The 19,724-nt window shown below is 40.0% G+C and overlaps 1 protein-coding gene across 1 annotated transcript in view; it reads right to left on the reverse strand.

The window, feature by feature from the left end:
* Positions 1-3,154: 3,154 nt before the first annotated feature.
* Positions 3,155-19,724, reverse strand: part of LOC117299937 (telomere-associated protein RIF1-like) — a 28,693-nt gene continuing 12,123 nt past the window's right edge. Inside the window, exons 18-30 of the mRNA XM_033783550.1 lie at positions 19,538-19,684; positions 17,157-17,396; positions 15,955-16,106; positions 14,702-14,947; positions 13,319-13,424; positions 12,512-12,826; positions 11,631-11,800; positions 8,081-11,315; positions 7,328-7,501; positions 6,891-7,037; positions 6,084-6,271; positions 5,186-5,532; positions 3,155-4,563 (exon numbers count right to left, since the gene is read on the reverse strand). Of these exons, the coding sequence (XP_033639441.1) occupies positions 4,229-4,563; positions 5,186-5,532; positions 6,084-6,271; positions 6,891-7,037; positions 7,328-7,501; positions 8,081-11,315; positions 11,631-11,800; positions 12,512-12,826; positions 13,319-13,424; positions 14,702-14,947; positions 15,955-16,106; positions 17,157-17,396; positions 19,538-19,684 (5,802 nt within the window). The 3' untranslated portion in view covers positions 3,155-4,228. The remainder of the gene's footprint in view (positions 4,564-5,185; positions 5,533-6,083; positions 6,272-6,890; positions 7,038-7,327; positions 7,502-8,080; positions 11,316-11,630; positions 11,801-12,511; positions 12,827-13,318; positions 13,425-14,701; positions 14,948-15,954; positions 16,107-17,156; positions 17,397-19,537; positions 19,685-19,724) is intronic.

Consider the following 19,724-nt stretch of genomic DNA (forward strand, 5'->3'; position numbering starts at 1 on the left):
ATGAAACATGCTAATAACATTCATGCATGCGTACAGACCCCGTTGGTTGGCAAACGCCATAGATTTGTGCACTAACAGACGCGCAATCGCGTCTGCATCACGCGCCCATTAGCCGTGTACAAAACAGCGCGATGTTCCCTCATTTTGCCAACCAAAACGTTAGTGCGCACGCGCTACGTGCAATTTACATATTTCATGGGAAGGGTCTATTGGACGATAGTTGTTCTTTGTGCCTAAAAACGTGCCTATGAGTTCAGCGTTCGTGTAGCGTTGCGCGTTATGCAAGGGGTAATCAAGTATATTACGGTAAAATAATGTGTAGTTGCCAGAGATATATAACGCTTTCCACATGTTTCAACAGACCCTATGTGTATAGTTTTGAAAGTCATCGAGCAATATTAATGTATGTAACTAAGAAGACGTGTGTACTGTATTCATTAGATAATTTATTAGCTTTAAAAGTCACTGCTGCAGGTGTATATCAGAGAACTTTGCCAGCCATTTTGGCGGCCAACTTGTTTTTCTTCCAATCAAAAGCAATGTAACCAAAACGAGACTGGAAGGAATAAACAGTCGGGTCCCTCTGTGGTGTATTGAGAACTAGTATTCAGTAATGCCATTGTACAGAGGGAGCAAGACCAAGATAAAATTCATATCAGCTGAATATTCACATTATATATAAAACAATACAAAAAATGGACAATTGCCAAAATAAGTTTGTTTCTGACTTGACATTGGTGCAATAATTGTAAGAATTCATAAAATTGCATGTGCATATATTTACACAGGAGTTACTTGTATTCAGGTGGAACTAGGAGTCTTGAAATGATATGAAACAATACCTGAGTTAACAGGACTGAGGATTTATAAGTATTCATCACCTAAGTGGAAGAATCATGAATACTGGTTATCTGAAGGAGAGAAGTATTTAAATCTTAAGGCCCAGTCACACAGGCCTCGATAAGGACTTTCATCAAGATTACTCGCTAAGCAGGAGCTTAGAAAGTAAACAGGATCATGAATATTCATTTATTCAAAAGAAATCATGACTTTTCTTAGAGGTATGTGAAATCTGCATGTGCAAAAGGTAGTCTTGAATATTAATAAGCAACAGAAATTCAAGGGTATTTATATATTAAAAAAGCGTCATCAATATTCATTGATATATTTTGACAAACATCTGTGCTTGGCGAAGTGATGAGGGCTTATAAAATGTTTGGTAACAGTTAACCAAACAAATAATAAGTGCATCATAATTGAAGGCAATGTATACTTTTAAGTTTTGGGAACTTAAAAAAAATGTGACTGTATGTAAACAGTTTATGAAATGCACAAACATGTGGATATTTTATTCCCAATAGGAGTACAGTACACAATTTGAGAAGCATTACATGCGGTAAAACTTCTTGGATTAAAATTTTGGGGCAGTCAAAATTATATATTTTTACATTTCAACATTACTAGGAAGGGAAATGTTTCTTAAAATGCTTTTTACTACCGAAAGCTGATGTTGGCCTCGAACCAAAAGTGTTATTGCCATTAATGTTACCAAATGTATATCTTCCCTTTATGGAGTTATATGAAGTTGGGCCCAAGTGCGATGTGCAAAGATCATCAGTTTTTCCACTAGTGTCTTTGCATGTTGTTTTTGGGGGTTTCAAGGTCCTGGTAAAGCCCAGTTCATACTTTCTGCGAATGAGAAGCGAATTTGTTGTGAATTTAAGGTCACAACTCCGTTTTTGCAGCGAATGTTTCGCAAATGTTGAGCACAGTTGAGAACTGTCGCGAATAAATTGTTGCAAATATGTGCTGTCATACATTGGTATCGCATTCGCAGGAAGCATGAACCGGGCTATAGAGTCATAAAATGTTGTCCGTGTCGATAAAACATGGTGAATTGGCTGTAGAGTAGTCAGCAATTAAAATAACTGGCATTGCCTTTAAATATTTTTGTCATATCAGTGTGGTTTAAAAGTTTCGCTAGTACAGATATGATAAACACTTTGTGTCTTCACATGACGCATACAGTAGATTAAAAAGCGAATATCGTTTTGCAGATTTTAGTATTTGAAGGGGCTCTTTAAAAGTCAAATGTATGGTTCTCGTCAAGATTATTAGAAGTACAATTTATTTTAAATCAAAATACAAATAAGGGAAACCCAAAAAGTATTGTCAAGTAAAACAGCAGATACTTTTAAAAAGTCTTGATTTAATAGTCGAAAGTATAACCACAATTTCTATAAACATTACAAATGCTGTTCCACAATTAAAATAGATAAATACATATGATACATACAATGCATATTCCTTGGTCTAAAGATAACCCAGTACAACATTTTTGCCTTCATTTTGCATTATTCATAAAAAACACTTTTGGAACTTTCTAAAGGTTCGATGTCAGACAAACAATAATAAAAGCAACATTTTACTTCACCTAAATATAATATTTCTTAAACCAGCATCAACCTGTTTGTGCCAGATCAAACCGGTTCCTAGTGCACAAATCTTTAACACCAAAAAGATTGTGGAAATCTTTGTTATCTTGTAGTAGTGCACCAATAGTTCCCACAAGCTATTAACAAGTTCTGAGATACAGTGTACTATCAGGGTAATACATCAAGTTACATCAGTGAAGATTAAATAAGGTTCTATCAGTTAGAACAATACTGCTATTAACAAGTTCCTTAAAGGCAGTGGACACTATTGGTAATTACTCACAATAATTATTAGCAAACCTTTTTAGTGACGAGTAATGGGGAGAGGTTGATGGTATAAAAAATTGTGAGAAACGGCTCCCTCTGAAGTGCCATAGTTTTCGAGAAAGAAGTAATTTTCCACAAATTTGATTTCGAGACCTCAGATTTAGAACTTGAGGTCTCGAAATCAACCATCTAAACGCACACAACTTCGTGTGACAAGGGTGTATTTTTCTTTCATTATTATCTCGCAAGTTCGATGACCGATTGAGCTCAAATTTTCACAGGTTTGTTATTGTATGCATATGTTGAGATACACCAACTGTGAAGGCTAGTCTCTGACAATTACCAATAGTGTCCACTGCCTTCAAAGAACCCTTGTATTTTTTCTAGGATAGCTGATTTGTTTTGAACCAAACCACTATTGACAAGTTCCTGAAGAACCTTTTGTGCATTGCATTGTTGTGTTATTTTCATGATAGCCAACTTGCCTAGAAATAAACCGCTATAGACAAGTTCCTGTAGAACCTTTCATGCTCTGCTGGAACCTTAAAGTAAAAAATTGTGGAACCTAAATGCTATAAACAATTTCCTATTAAAAAAAAAAAAGTTCAGATCATTTACAGGACAGTTCAATTGTTTATATATTTATTATCAAGATATCTAAGTAAACATCGCCAGAGAAAAAATCTACACGAGAATGGGTTGGTATTTGTTACTAGGAACAATGCTTTTCAAAGCATACAGATTTTATTTCTGTTAAATGTAAAGGAACTTGGGCTTCAGATTTTCTTAACATTGACTGGATTCATGCGCTGAAGCATAATTTTAAAGTTCTGTACATAATTTTTGTTTGTAAGTCCTAATTGGCTGCTCTATCATCAAAGTCGTATATGTAGCTGCCAATTTCAATACAGCAAAAGGCTCTATAATGGTTTGGCCGAAATAACCTTGTCACAGTGGCACAATGGTTTGGACTGATTTGTGTTCCTGAGTGCATCTATCTTAAAGTTTTGACCATTTTGTTTACTTCCAGCACTATGTTTTACAAACCCATATTAAACTAAAATAACAAATTCCTAAAAGTTATGAACTTTTAAAGTTAGACAAAATTAAAGATTTTTCTAATGAAAACAAATTGTCAAGTGTCCGAAAAAACGAAATTACTCAATTGGACAAAAGAAATTAAAAATATAAATTTGAAATATACAACAAAATATTCTGATAGGTGAAAAAGGTACTTTAAAAATCATGATTTTTTTTCTCAAACAAGATCCGACCAAAACCAATAAACGATAATTTTAATATAAATACAACAAAACTATCTCAAGTTAATTGTTTCTCATTTTTCTCTTGCAACTTATTTGAACTTAAATATAAGAAATTTGTTTAAGCCAAGAGGGATATGTAAATAATGTTACCTTTGATCACAGTTTACTGACCTTCAAATTTGTACAAATGATGCTGTTTGGGATAAACCATTTTAGATAAAAGGGGGGAAGTCCACTACAAGGTGGAATTTCTTATAGCAGCTAGCTTTTTAAACTTGGAGACTTCACTTTAACCTTCAAGGCTGCCATGATCGAATCCATCATACTGTTGACGTGCTGGTGGGCCTGGAACAGACGATCCGATGGCAACTCCGCCAACTTCTCCGTCGAGAACTCAGCCAAAAGATCCTCCAGTTTATCCATGAGTTTCGCCTGTTTAGGTTTGCTCGGGCGTTCGTCGTCCGAACCCTCAGGGGTGTCTAGCTCTTGTCGTTTTCGTTTGGTTCCCTGCTTTGATCTGGACAGATCCTCGGAACTTGGCGGTGTTGCTTCCTTTGGCTGCAATGTCGCATCAACTCCTGTTTCACTGTTTGGTGCTGAAGAGAGAAAGTTTGAAATTGAATGAGTTTGAAAAGTTCTGACCAAAACCAATCATGTTTTTTGAGTTTTGCCTTGGTGAAGAAAGGAAATGTATTAAAATCATTGAGAAGCAATTGCAACATGAAAACATCCTTGCCCTCTCATGACCAAATGCCAAGCCCATCTGTTGGCTAAAATCAGACACACCTACTTGTTTTGTTCAAAGTCTACTTCAGTATCACAAATCCCCCGAAGTTGGTTTAAATTTCCCAATAAATGCCCCTAACGGCTTCTTGGTTGCAAAATTCACGGCTGAAGAGGAAAGTTGTTCCCTGCAGAACTGAACACACCAGGCATGATTTGGTCCTCGGGAAGAAAGTTGAAAGATTTTAATGGGTACAAGGGCTGACCTACATTATTCAAATGGTGTATGCTCTTCAAAGGCTTTTTAGGCTATTTCATCACAATTATTCTGATTCTTTCCACAGGCAAAATAAATAGGAACTCAGACTTTAAGTAGAAATAGACTCTAAGTATACTTTTCAGGCTATTTCCTCTCAATTGTTCTGATTTTTCCCCCAAGGGCAAACAGAAATCGAAAATCAGACTTAAGTAGGAAGAATATCACGCCTGACCCACCTATTTTATTTTTGTTTTCATCCTCCTGAACATTCTTGACAGCTTCTGCTGTCCTTGTCTCTCCGACGCTGCTCTCCGATGTGACGCTGGCTTCTTCGTCTCTCTTGGCTTCTTCATCTCTCTTGGCTTCTTCGTCTCTCTTGACTTCCTCCTCTTTCTTCTTACTCATCAACGGAGTCCCCTCTTTAGCCATTTGCTGTTTGTGGAAGTTGGTCATGACCTTCCGTAGATTGCTGATCTTCGGGGAGCGGATCGGTAATGATCGGATCTCCGTCGGGGAGAGGGAGCAAAGATTGCCGACTGTGAGGATATTGCGGGCTCGCACCAACTGGCCAAGACCTCGCGACCTAGAAATGAAGGAAGTGAACCTTAATAAAGATGGTGCCATGGAGTTTTTAAAATCACCCCTTCTGAAATTTTGCAGGAATTGTTTCTTTTTCTTGTTAAGACCACAATTAAAGAAAAAGACACTTTAACTAAAATACATTAAAAGTGAATAACACGATGAACTCATAAGGGCATAAGACCCAGTCGCATGCTCGGGCATGAGCTTACTGCCAAACTGCAAAGTTTGTCCCAACAATTCTGCTAAGGAGAAGCGGGTTACCAGCCAAATTATACTGTAATTTGTATCCTATGTAACTGGTTTGCTTAGCAAACAAACTTGGCTTAACAAACAACGTTTCTGTGTAATATTTTCTTACAACCAGCTCTGTGAAATTAGACCCTACAGTTTAGTGAGGTGTTCAGCCCAGTGCTTAGCATAAACAAAGTGATAAGCAAGTTCCTAGCTGAAATGCCAAGCAATGAACATTGTCTGAGAACGTAGCCCTCGGCCATTTCACTATAAGCCCCTACAATTTTCTAAGCATAGTTCATAGTTTTATGCTTAACTTACCACATTGAGGATGTCAGCTGCGGTAGGATTCTCTCCACGGGGGTGCCACACTCAGCAAGATCTGGGAACACACTCTCTTGATTGTCATAGTCGCTGTCTATGCTGTTATCAAGGCTGTTTTGCTGGGTGTTTTGTGAGGGTACTACCCCCTGAGAAGTTTGCGAGCTTGGTCTTATTGTTCTTAACTGCTGAAGAAGAAAAATGAGGGGGGAAAAAAAGGAAAAAAAAGTAATAAATAAATAAATTAAACTTATCTGATACAAACTTGATTTGCGCACTTGAAGTTACTCAACATTGTAAAGCCCACTTCATACTTCCTGCGAATGCGAAGAAAATTTGACGTGAATTTGATGTCACAACCCTCCTTTCACACCAATATTCGCTAGTGAGTTGAGCAAAGTTGAACTGCTGGGAATTATTCGTTCGAATTTGTGTCGTCAACATTCGTATCGCATTCGCATTCGCAGGAAGTATGAACCGGGCTTTAGTGTTAGTGATACAGCAGACATGCCTATTTTAAAACATGTAAAAAAATGTTACGACCGAGTTGTTTGAAGCATCAGGTTCAAGCTCTGGTTGTAAAGCATCGGTGTGTGGGTTCGGGTATAAATGGGTACCTGCGAGGGAAGAGGTTGGTATTGTGCTTGAAAAAGCCTTTGGAGCGCCATGAAAGCCCGGAGCTGTATACTCCACAGGGAGCTGAGAAAGATTAAGGGAATGTTAAAGACCCAATGACCACGGCACTCATGTAAAGCAAATTGATATGCGCTATATAAGAACTAGTTATTATTATTTGTATGCATTTACCTTCCTGCCCGATGATGGAGTGATAAATGTCCTCGAGGTCCTCCTACGTACTGACCCGGGGCTGATGCGTCGGCCACTCGGACTGACTCGACTCTTGGAGGAACTCGAACCACTGCTGGATGAACGTCTTGATGGAGTTGTGATGAACTGAACACAAGAAAAACACATCATAAACCTTGGATTAAAGGCACTGGACACTATTGGTAATTACTCAAAATAATTGTAAGCATAAAACCAGCAGTGGAGAGCTGTTGATAGTATAAAACATTGTGAGAAACGGCTCCCTCTAAAGTAACATAGATTTTGAAAGACGCATGAAACATTTAATTAGGCATCTCAAAGCACACAAATTTGTGCAAAAATTGTGTTTTTTCTTTCCCTATGTCTTTAAAAATCAAGACTTGTCAAATATCATGCACTCGATCAATTTGATTTACCTTAGAATGTACAGTAACCACCTTTGAGGGCGTGGTCGTAACAAGGGGAGAAGGCGGATGCGTCACCCGTTGGAGCTTACTGGATTGGTCCGTTTCCGTGGCAATCATCTCCATGGCAAATTGCTTCACTGGAGAGTGCTCCGAGATCGGCTCGGCAAAACTCACTCGTCGAGACTGAGGAAAGACAAAGAAATAAAGCAACATGTTAACTTGAAAAAGTTAAAATGTATCACCTTTTAAATGATTCTTTTGAAGTTTGTTTTTTGCCAAACTTTAAAGTTAAAAACAAAAACACCTTGTCACACAAAGTTTCAGATGCTTGGTTTAGGGACTTCAGAGAGAACCGTTTCTCACAATGTTTTGTACTATCAACAGCTTCATTGCTTGTTACCAAGTAAGCTTTGATGCTAACAATTATTTTGAGTAATTACCAATAGTGTCCACTGCCTTTAAGTAGTCCATCTAGATACTCGAATACAAGGCAATAAAACTAAGTCTCCTGATGATGACTAGAGCAAGCTAGTCGAAACAATGGGTACTGAACATAATAACGATCCACTATAAGCTAAAGTAGTAGTCTTAGCCAATTGTCTACCTCCTGCCCAGGTAGTAGTCACAAAGCAGAACCGAGAAGTCCCCCAAATTCTGAAATCTACTCAGCGATTGTAGAATAAATAGCAAGACAAAATCTACCTGGCAAGTAGAAACAAGCATGGTGTTAATACTGCAAACCAAATATATAATAAAACTCACCTTATTGCTTGGAGACGGAGACGAAGCGTCCCTCCTCTTTAGAATCCCACTGCTCGGCGACCCAGAAGGAGAATACATGGAAGGTATGGACCCCGATGGTGAATCCTGGTTGGTCAAAAGCGGCTTTGCTGCTCGGTGCGCATTTGGTGAGCTGTGACTACAAGGTGCAAACTTCACAGAGATAACTGGAGACTCAAGTAGCGAAGGCATGCTTACCGGCAAGGACAACTCTTTAAGAGGTTCTAAGGAATCGGTCGTCTTGACATCCATCGTCTCGGGTACCAGACGTGGAGGTGAATAGCAGGAGGAGGAATCCAAAGGACACTCCATACCATTTTTTGTTGGCTCTTCGACAGTTTCAGAACCCAATAAGCTGCTGCTTAAAATCTCTTCATTTTCTGCGTCTAAAATGTAATCTTCAACTAGTGATGCCTGATCTGTGTTGATCTCCTTTTCGGTGGCAGAAGGTGGGATTTCACTTTTCTGTTCGACCTCGGAAGTTGCTTCATCTTTTATGGGAGTTACTTCCTTTTGTAATTTGACAGGACTTGATGACAACAGCTCACCTCTACTTTCTGGAAGAGGCAAGCTCATGGACAGACTTGCAACAGGGGATAAATTCTCTAGTAGATTATTGATTTTTTCTGGTAGGGCATCATCTAGAACTTCCTCAAGTCCAGCCATGTCCAACTTCTCCTGAAATTTAGACTTCTTGGCTGGCTTCCCAATAATCGTTTCCGATTCTCCTTTTGAAGACCTTCTTGGTTTCCTGCTGGGTTTGCTGGGCACACTGGCGCTGAGACTCTTGCTTGCCCGTAGCCTAGTTGCCATGGGTGATACCTTAGAAGCACTCCTAATAACTGGATTCCCAGGAGAAAACTTGTTGCGATGCGATGGGGACCTTCTAGCCCGCTTTAGTGCCTTCTTGGCAAAAGCTGTATTTGGACTTGTCTTGGGACTCAACTTCTGAGAAACCGCACTGCGTTTCTTCCCCCTCCTTTTAGTTTTTAAATTTGTCAATGGTTCTGATTTCTCAAGGTCCTTGCTCTCACAATCTTCATTCCCAACGGCCTTTGAACTCTCCTCCACCTGACTGGCTTCAAGATCTTTCTTTGGGAAATCCACTTCCGAGTCGGACGTCTGGCTGTCGATGTCTAAATAGCAATGCTTGATCTGTGCTAATGGAATGTTATCCTCATCATCATCAGCACTGTCATCCTCGCAATCTACACATGGATGCTTCCGTTTCCCTGAACTTATTCTTTTTTGGCTGAGGCGTACACTCCTTTTGACTGATTCATCCTTGCTCTTTGACTCACTTTGTGAATTCTTGGCCCTTTGTTCTTCAGGGAGGTCTTTGGTTAAGCCGGGGCTTTCAAAGAGGTCATCACAACTGTTCAGGTTTTTGTCGTCATCTTGAGATTTAGAGGATTCTTCTTGCTTCTCATCAGAGCTCTCATTAGGAGATGCTTTCTTAAGACTTTCCTGCTCTTCGACAGGCTCTATGCAGGGAAAAGAATCTTTAGGCTCTGAAGCTGTGGATTCTTGCTGCTTTTTCTGTGGGCTGGATGCCCCCGCTGAAGATTTTTCTTCCAAGTCGGACTCTTGTTGACTTTCCTTCCTTTCACTGTCATCAACCGTCTTCTCTATAGCAGCCTTGGACTGAGAATTTGAAGCTTTCTCAGCAGAAGGTAGATGGACTGTCTTGTCTTTCTTTGGGCGACCACGCTTCTTAAGTACTGTAGGAGCTCTTGTAGGAATGAACGACTCCTGAGAATCTTTTCTGTTGACAGTGTCATCCAGCGTAGACTCATCAGCATTGTAGCAGTCTTCACTGCAAATGTTATCAACATCATCCGATATTTGGGAAACTGGCTTCTTTTCTATAACGCCCACATGAATTTTTCTCTTTCCTCTGACCTTTCGTTGACCTTTCGGTCTTGTTTTATTATGTTCATCTTCCTGAGGTTTTTGGCTATCATTGCTTGATGCTTCATTTGATTGGCTCTCATTGGTCATCGTATCCATTGACTGGTCCATGTCAGTCTCATCATCAAGTGGCTGGATTCCATCCAACTCAAATCTCTCCGCTAGCTCAGCCAAATCAGCCTGAGAGCTTTGCAGACTTTTGTTGACACCCTTCTTCCTCCTTCCTTGTTGAACCTTCTTAGCTTTTGAGGTAGAGGCTCTTTTCAAGCTCTTAGTACTTCTTGGAGACTCATCAGTTTGGAGCCGATGTAATCGAGAAATAAAGCGCTTTGGAGTTGGCTCTTCCTCACTACTTGTAAAGATCTTTGGACTACTGTTAATATCAAGCTTGGAGAATGTGCACTTGGATGGGTCTGGGCTCAGACGCAAAAGATCAGCGTCATTCAACTTTTGGAGTTTGACTATTGGTGTCAGGCTTAATTTCATCTCCGACGGCTCTGAACCGCTTATAGGCTTTGTGGGAGAGATGAAAACATTGTCATCTACTTTGTCACTTGCATCTTGCGATTGCTGGGTCTCAGGGATGATGCAATCATCATCTTCTGATTTATCGATGGTGTCGAGCCTCTTCGTCTGTACTTCCTCATCATCTGTTGAGTCTTTTGCCAGGACTTGTTGCTGTTCCTCCTTTGGACTATAATGGACTTCCATCTCTTCTCTTTCTCCAATAACACCTGCATCTGACTCAGACTTCGTTGGCAAACCTTCAACCATTTCACAGGAATCTATTTCCATCTCTTCAACAGAATTTTCCACATTATCCAAACCTGCTGAAAGGAAAACCTCCTGATTTTCACGAGGAGACCCACTCTCAGCCGCTTCAGTAGTGAGACTTTCCTTTGTACACACTGTGAAGCTCTTGGCTTCCACAGCTGTGCTTTCTTCCTTTGCGTTGTTCGTTGCAACAGGTGTATCTGTCAGCACAGGTGCCGACTCCTGAGATTTCTCTTTGAGTTTGCTCAAGAAGTTGGCGAAACTTATCGTAGAGGGCTCAGGAGCGTTGCTAATTTCAGCGTCCCCGTTAACTTCCTTCTCCGTCACCGTTTTAGATTGTCGAGCCTCGTCAGTGCCACATTCTTCATTGCTATCTGTCAAGTTTGGTGTGTCTTTGTGAGTCTCAGAGACTTCATCAACACTTTCCTGGTTCCCTGGAGCTTCCTTGGTGGTGGTTGCTTGCTGATTTTTAACCTTAAGTAATGAAGGACTGGCCCCAGTTGAGGTTTCAGTCTGGCCTACAAAGGGAGATCTGCAAGGAACAAACAACAAACAAGTTTTTGATTAGAAATGTCTATCACACATTGGCGTTGGGGTAAAACCAGTAGTTTTTTTTTTCCAGCCTTTCACCTGTGTGGACCTCGGTTCAAATCTCACCTTGGACAGGAGCCTTGCATGTGGATAGGGTTTAATGCCGTACTTAAATGTGTGGAGTTTCACCATTTGGGGTTTTCCTTCCAAATCTAAAACTGAACATTTCTTCTCGTTTCCTAACCACAATCCCGTCAGTCACACTGTTGGACGAGTAATAATAAACAACAAATCTTGTCTCAATGAAAATACTCACTCCTGAGTTGCCTCGTTCTGACTCAATGTCTCAGAGAACATCTGGGTGTCTTGAGACTGCTCCAGGTCGTTGTAGAGGGCCGGGATGACTCGTCGAGTCCTTAACATCTCCTTCTGATGATCGGTCAAGACTTGGGTCTTCTTGGGAGATGGAGCAATGAAAACAAACTCCTGGGAGAAGGTATCAAAAAGATAAAACAATTTCAGGTTTTGAATTTCGCCCTTGAGGGAACGCAGCAATTTTCCTCTGGTAAGGGGCACTTCTACGAGGCAAATGAAAATCTGTACTGGAAGTTTTCAAAGGGCACCAAAGCAAAAGGCACCACGGCAATTGCTGTGGGTGTCGTGGGTTATTTTGATGCCTGCAGTTTCTCTGTGCATATCTGCTAAGACGCAACTGGTGCTTGCCCCCTTACAAATATTAGCTTTCCCATTGGTTAATCAGGTATCTTTTATCATACAGCCATGTCACATGGGCCCAATTTTTATACAGCCTGTAAGCATAAAGACATGCTAAGCACAGTTATATTTTGCTAATCAGAAACAGGTTACCCTGCCAACAATCTATAAAGTTGACATCGTTGCGATTTTTTGCTAAGCAGTAGTTTCTGCTAAACAGTAGTTTCTGCTAAACAGCTTGCTGAAATCGGACCCTGGTATTGATAATCTATGTCCATGGCTGCAGACATGCAAAGAACTAACAACCACTCATTGTCATAAAAAGTGATTTACGCAAAACAACCAAAAGTGGTCTGATGACCTTGTTGCACTGATGTGAAAAATGAAGCTTTGTGTTTTTCATAGAACTAAAAAATAAATACACTCTTCCAAGAGTAAACCAATGATGTATTATACGTTAAAGTGTGTTTGAACATTTCTTACCCCCATACTCTCCTCATCAACATGTAACTTCCTCCTCACAGCACCTCCACTTGCTCCCGGAGATGCATCCCGCTTCCCTAAAGCCCCAAAGGGAGATGCCACGTTCCTCAGGGCACCCTTCCCAGGCGAGGTACCCCTTCTGGTAATCTTCCCAAAAGGGGAAGGGTGTTTCTTGGGGGAGGATGACTCGACGAGACGTTCGGCTTGAGCGGTGCGCCTCAAGAAGCTACCATGCAACTTCTGTGGGGAGGGGGCGCCAAAGTTTGGGACTGTCTGGGCGACGGGCGGAGGAATGAGACTCTGGGATTGATCGCTCTGATGAGAAAAACAAAGATGAGGGAAACATTAGTCATCAAACATCTGCTCCTCAAGATTCCAAGTTCCCGGCACTCCTCGAGTGATCCGTAGTTTTTCACATGCCAGGCCATTTCTTTGGAACAGCGTCCAACTTCAACTCAGACAAGTAGATACTTGTTTGCAATTTAAAACACATCGCAAACCATATCTATTTTGGTCTTTGTGTATAGCAGAGTTCTCTTTTTTTTGCGCCAGGAGTGGCATCATTGAAAGACATGGCACACTAGAAATTTTCAGGTTCAGTGTGGGAAGATTGTCATAATTACTGACTCTACTAAAAAGTTGTTTGTTTAAAAAACAATTTTGTAACAACCTATTTTTTATATTATTTTAAACACTGACTATTCTAGATGGCCACTTACAAAGGGTTTATTCTGAAATAACCAAATCCAAATAAAACAAAAACAATATTTCCTGCAAAAAAGAAAGGTCTTTAAGAGAAATTTTTACCTCTGGGATTTGACTGACTGGCGTCTCGTCGACCATCTGAAACTGCGTGTCTGTCCAGCCTGGAAGGACCAGCGGAGTTTTCTCCTTCAGTTTGGCCAAACACACCCTACAATAAAATAACAGACGATACTTACAGAGATAAAATAATACCGAAGTCTTATATAGCGCACGTATCCACCAAACAAGGTGCTCAAGGCGCTGAGTATATACAAACTTTCAGGAAGATGGGTTATTGCAGTGATGAATTCCGAGACCCAATTATTTAGCACCTTATAAGGGTTTACAAGGGTTTACAAGGGGCTACGGCACATTAAGCAGCCACAACCAGGAACACCAGGGCGAACCCCTTCTCTTTTCGATAAGTGCACTGGGTTCTTTTACATGCGTTACACAACACATGGGACCAACGGCTTTACGTCCCATCCGAAGGACGAAGCAATGGTTAAGTGTCTTGCTCAAGGACACAGTGTCACGGCTGGGGATTCGAACCCCCCACTCAGCTGATCAGAAACTCCAGAGTTTGATTGATGCTGAAGAAATTGTCTTTAGTACATTCATTTCGGTCCTAACTGTTTAATAAAAGTGATCTATAAGGCGCTCTTAAACTTTGTGTCAAAGCACCTTTACACTCTTACTACTACTAAGAATAACAGTAACACTTAACCAACATTTATAAAGCGCACAAAGCAACGACGTCAAAGTGCTGTTAACAGATATTAAAAATCTTAAGCAATACTAGACAATTTAAAAATATTATAAGCTACACACAATAAAATGTAAAACAACAGTGGATGAACAATAAATATTATTAAGTACCAAAATGATGATTGACAATACACCATCAAGTCGTTCATTTGCCCCTTCAGCACTCCTGAAACCATATCAACTCCTTTAAAGTATGCAGCACCAGCAGCCAAATTTGCGCACAGCTTGCTAATTATTCACATCAACAATTTCTATCCTCAAAGATGATGAGAAGCAATGATAATAAAGAGTTTTTTACCCCCACCCCCCCCCCCAAAAAAGTAAGTGTCACAGCCAGGATTTAAATTCCACACTCTGATGACTGGGCTGTTAGAACTTGAGTCAGACTCTAAACACCTCAGCCATGACAAGCTACAAATTGTTTTGGGCCTTCAACCCCAGTACCAAAGATAAACATTTGGTAAGCACTGACAAATCTTGCTTAACAGAAAAGGGTTTCCAGCCAAAATGCTGCTTGATTTAAACTGTTGTGACTAGCCCCCACCAACTCAGCGAAGAGATTTTTCAGCAGATACTTTCTGCTTTAAGAGTTTTTTTTAAAGTTGGGCCTAGCTTGTGAATTGTTCCTGCTAACCAAGCTTTTTCCCAGTGCTTAGCGTGTTTCTGCTCTGAACTTACTTCAAGCTCTCAGGGTAGTCCAGCGTGTCTGTGGTTGCAAAGGTAGCGTTCCAGAACACCAGAGTGTGGTTCTTAACGGCACGCTTTGAATGCATCAAGCCAACCTCTAGCAGGGAGGAAACGACGGTGAGAAACGCAGAGTCGTAAAGCCCATTGTAACGAGTCTGGATTGAGGTCAAGAGGTCAATCCAAAGCTTTTCTAACTTCTGCCACGTCGACGTCGGGTAGGAAGTTGATTTTAGAGGTCTGAAAAACAAAATTATCAATTGTGTAAATCCTTGTCATCATCAACTGATTACTAATGAAACTAAATCCTTTAATAAAAATAATTTTGGCACACTATCATTGAGCTGATGGACGGCAAATTTTGAATGACTTTGATAATTTATTTGCGAAGAAAAATCAGAAGGGCACCAGTGACAATTACTTCAGATGCATAGCCTTTTGGCTGGCAACCCATTTTAACTAACCAAGCCCAGGTCGAAATTCCAGTTGAACCTAGTTAAACTGGGTTTAACTGGAACTAGTTGAAACCAGTTGATAAACTAGTTAAACACAGTTAAAACCAGTTGGTTTAATATGGAAAATGGACAGAGACCAACTGGTTTATAATTTCAACCTAGTTGAACACAGTTAAACCTAGTCCAAACCAGTTGGTTAATATGGAAAATGTACGAGTTTGATCACTATCCAGTTGAACCAGTTGACCCCAGTTAACTAGGTTCAACTGGAATTTTGACCTGGGAGTGTTTTCTTCTCCAAGAACAATATAGTTTCGTTTCGTTACAATGCAAGAAATGTATATTCAGGGGACCAGTTATAGCTGGTCCCATACCTACAACTGTACATGTTGCATACCAACGCAGGAAACTCCTGCTCAAGGAACCAGTGATTGTTTTCACTGGTTCCCGATTCAGTGTGCAGATTACTGTAGCATGCATTTTCCCACCTAAGTGGCACAAGATTAAAGCCACTTAGAGTCTACTAAGCATGCGGAATATATATCAGTAAATTTTACTCAAAACGAAAATAAACCATTTTAGCTAAGCAAGTTTTTTTGTTGAAACAAAAGTTGAAACAAAGGATTCTTTTCAAAACCACCCCAACTCATTTTTAGAGATAGTCATTACATGGTGTTACTTCAAACCTTTCCATATTGTACTTCCACCATGCAAAGTTTCAAATCCTATTTACCAAACAACTTGATGAAGTTGTGCATCAATGTTTACAAAACAAACAAATATTCGACTTACCCTGTGCTGTTGTAGAAACCAGAGATATGCGTAGCGAGTTTGTCCAGCAGAACGGCCATGATGGAGGGCTGGGATACATTGGTGAAGAGTGTGCTGAAAATGCTTGCCATTGTGCCAACTGTTGTGAAGGACTCCTGGGACGTGGAGGACTGCAAAGGTGGAAGTTGATTGATGGATGGAATTTATTTGGGATGAAAATACAGCAAGAAAATTAACAGTAACATTTATTTCAATGCTGTTATACAACACATAAATACAATAATGTAAATTTATGTCGAAATTAAGCTTGGGCGATATCACGATATTATCGACCATCGCGATACTAACTTGGAAACGATTTTGATATCGGATCGATTTGGTTTTTATCAGAATATCGATATATCGTGATATATTGATTAAATATCGCAATATCGGCAATATATCGTGAATAAAATAAATCGATATCGCCCAAGCTTAGTCGAAATGGTAAAAACTTAGATGAAATGCTTATTGAGAGTAAATAAAAGTAAGTATACAAATTCACTTCTCAGACAACAACTAGTTTTGGCTCGTTACAATGGAAGAACCTTATGTTCAGGGCACCTGTCTTAACCGGTCCCATATCTACGATTGTAGCATACCAATGCAGGAAAACCTTGGTCAAGGAAACAGCAGATCTTTTCACTGGTTCCAGTTCAGTATGCTGTTTACTGTAGCATGAATTTTCCCACCTAAGTGGCACAAGATTGAAGCCACTTAGGGTCTATTAGCATGCAAAAATAAATATTTGTGAATGTTCTCAAAATGAAAATAACCTGATTAACCGAAACAACACGGGACACTACATGAAGTTTACTTGGACTAAGTACAAGCAAAAAGGAAAGAACCATCCAAAAAACATGCCCCTACAAACAGATATGTCAAATTTAAGATTAAGAAGGCGGAAAAGGGAAGGAGAAGGGGGGTACGAAAAGACCGAGGTTTAGAAAATAAGCACTGGGTCAAAAACAGGGATTCAAAACAAACAAATATCACATTAAACAAAAACTAAAACCATAACAAAACGAGCAGTCGAAACAGCAACTGGTTGACAAATTAAAACATATAAAAGAATTCTTTTCAAAAGGAAAGAATTTGGACAAGTTGAATTAAAATTGAATCAAGATTTGTTTGATTTATTTTCATGTTAAAGATTGACAGAGTAATCAGACAAAAGAACTTACTTGTAAAAGTCCAGCGAACTTTGATAGCTCCGCCTTCAGCTGGCGCTGGTTCTCTTCAGTTACCTTGGCAACCAGCTTGATTATTGCCGTAAGGTTACCAAGGGGTCGAACCCGTCCACGGCCACCTCCAGGGGTGTGGGCGTTTGGGAAGGTCGTGTTGCCAGTAAAAGAAGAGAAGTCAAAGTTGTTGAAGATTACTTGAAGGAGTTGAGCGAGACAGTCAACACACAACGGCGAGTTCTGAAAGATCGAAAGAAAAAGCTATAAAACTCCTGAAACTGTTCACTTCAGGCATGCAACTGCCCGATGAAAAAAAAAGAGGAAACTTTTCGAGACCCACAATGGTACCCTAAAAAGTGTTGAGGTTTTTTATGCTCTTAGGATCAGTCTTAGCATGTATGACAAAGACAAAGTGAAGTGTTTTATACAACTAAAATAACATGGAAAAACACCTTGCCTATGTATGCACCGTAATTCTAAGGTGGCAAAGCATCGGGAGTTGATTAAGTTGAGGAAAACTAACTATTGTTTCCCAGGTAATTATGAAATTTGCATAAAATTATTATTCCCCCCCCCCCAAAAAAAGAAAAAAATCAGATTTTTTTTTTTTTTTTTTGGGGGGGGGGAATAATAATTTTATGCAAATTTCATAACTACCTGGGAAACAATAGTTAGTTTTCCTCAACTTAATCAACTGCCGATGCTTTGCCGCCTTACAATGTTCGGTGAGAGCCACTTGTTCCCGCTTGCCGTCTTGCACATCACACAATATGCCATTCCTGGCTTGTCCACTTTCCGGACGGTTTCGGCGAGCAGTTTACCGTCGACATCTTTTTTTTCCAACCAGAACCACTTCCAGGTATTTTTTACTCCTTTATCAATGGCTTTAATTTGGCCAGGTACCACTCGGTCCCGCTCTAAAATATCATTTCTTTTGGATGTCATTTTGACGGACGTTTGAAGATACGACTGTTCACAACTAGCACACAGTATACATGTACATTTAGCAACTAACTCACACACACACATACACATGTACATGTACAACACGTGTATACTATACTATTGCAAAACAGCGGGACCAGACGAAGACACGACCTTAGACTCATTTCAAGGCTGTTTAGCACACAACTCGCCTGCGCCACGGGTGCGTTCCACTGTTCCAGATTTTTCGACCGTACACACGGCTATTAGTGACCACACGCAGTGTGTAAACGTACGCTTTGCTTGCTGTGGGCTTTAGATTGACCCTGCAGTAGAATGGATTGCGTGCCGCGGCAGAGGCCAGACCATGCGTTACAATGTATTGTTGAATTTATCTTTAGATCGCGCTAACCGCGGAATGTATTTTGGATATTTTTTTAGCGCTAATCATTTGTCTTATTATCGCGCTAACCGCGGAATGTATTTTTTTGCGCTAATAATTTTTTTAAAAACGCGTTTCCGCGGAAGAGTTGCATGCCTGTCACTTGCTTGCTCAAGTATTGTGTTAAATCAAAAAAGATAACTGGTCCAAAAACAAATAATGGTGATTAAAGGCAGTGGACACTATTGGTAATTGTCAAAGACTAGCCTTCACAGTTGGTGTATCTCAACATATGCATAAAATAACAAACCTGTGAAAAATTGAGCTCAATCGGTCATCGAAGTTGCGAGATAAAATGAAAGAAAAATAACCCTTGTCAAATAAAGTTGTGTGCGTTTAGATGGTTGATTTCGAGACCTCAAGTTCTAAATCTGAGGTCTTGAAATCAAATTCGTGGAAAATTACTTCTTTCTCGAAAAATATGGCACTTCAGAGGGAGCCGTTTCTCACAATGTTTTATACCATCAACCTCTCCCCATTACTCGTCACCAAGAAAAGTTTTATGCAAATAATTATTTTGAGTAATTACCTATAATGTCCACTGCCTTGAAGTCATGAAACGTTAATCAATTTGTTGAAGACTCGGACACAAATTCCACAAATAACATTAAATTTAACTTGTCATTTTTATTTTGTGACATGCATTCAGAGAGTACCAGTGACTGTCAAACACTGGTCCCATGTTCTGCATATATGTATATGTTAATGTAGCATACATTTTCCCACCTAAGTGACACAAAATGGCTGCCACTTAAGGTCTACAAGTATGCCGATCTTTACATTTTGCCCCAAAACTCTAAACTCTCTAAACATGCCACACCATTTGGTGGTGGTTGGTTGCAAAATTTGTACATGATGTCCAAAACCAATTAATTATGTTGTCTATAGCCCCTGTTATACACTAGAAGAATTGTATGGACAAATATTGGGTGACTTCATCACTTTGGTGGCAGCAGTGGGATTGTGCTTGAAAATCTCCCTATGACCCAAAAGTAACTCTAGAAATAACACATACCAGTGGTGTACTTTCTAAACATGATACAATCTTTGTGCAAAGCTCTTCACAACCAAGGTTTGAGTCAGCAGTGGTTACCACTGCGGCACAGCGGGCAAAGGCCTGGTATAATTCCGCCCAGGTTTTCAGAAGCGTTTTGGTCGTCATCTGAAATGAAATAAGAACAAAAGTGTTATACAAAATTTCT

The sequence above is a fragment of the Asterias rubens genome, chromosome 15 (assembly GCF_902459465.1).
Source record: "Asterias rubens chromosome 15, eAstRub1.3, whole genome shotgun sequence".
NCBI lineage: Eukaryota > Metazoa > Echinodermata > Asteroidea > Forcipulatida > Asteriidae > Asterias > Asterias rubens.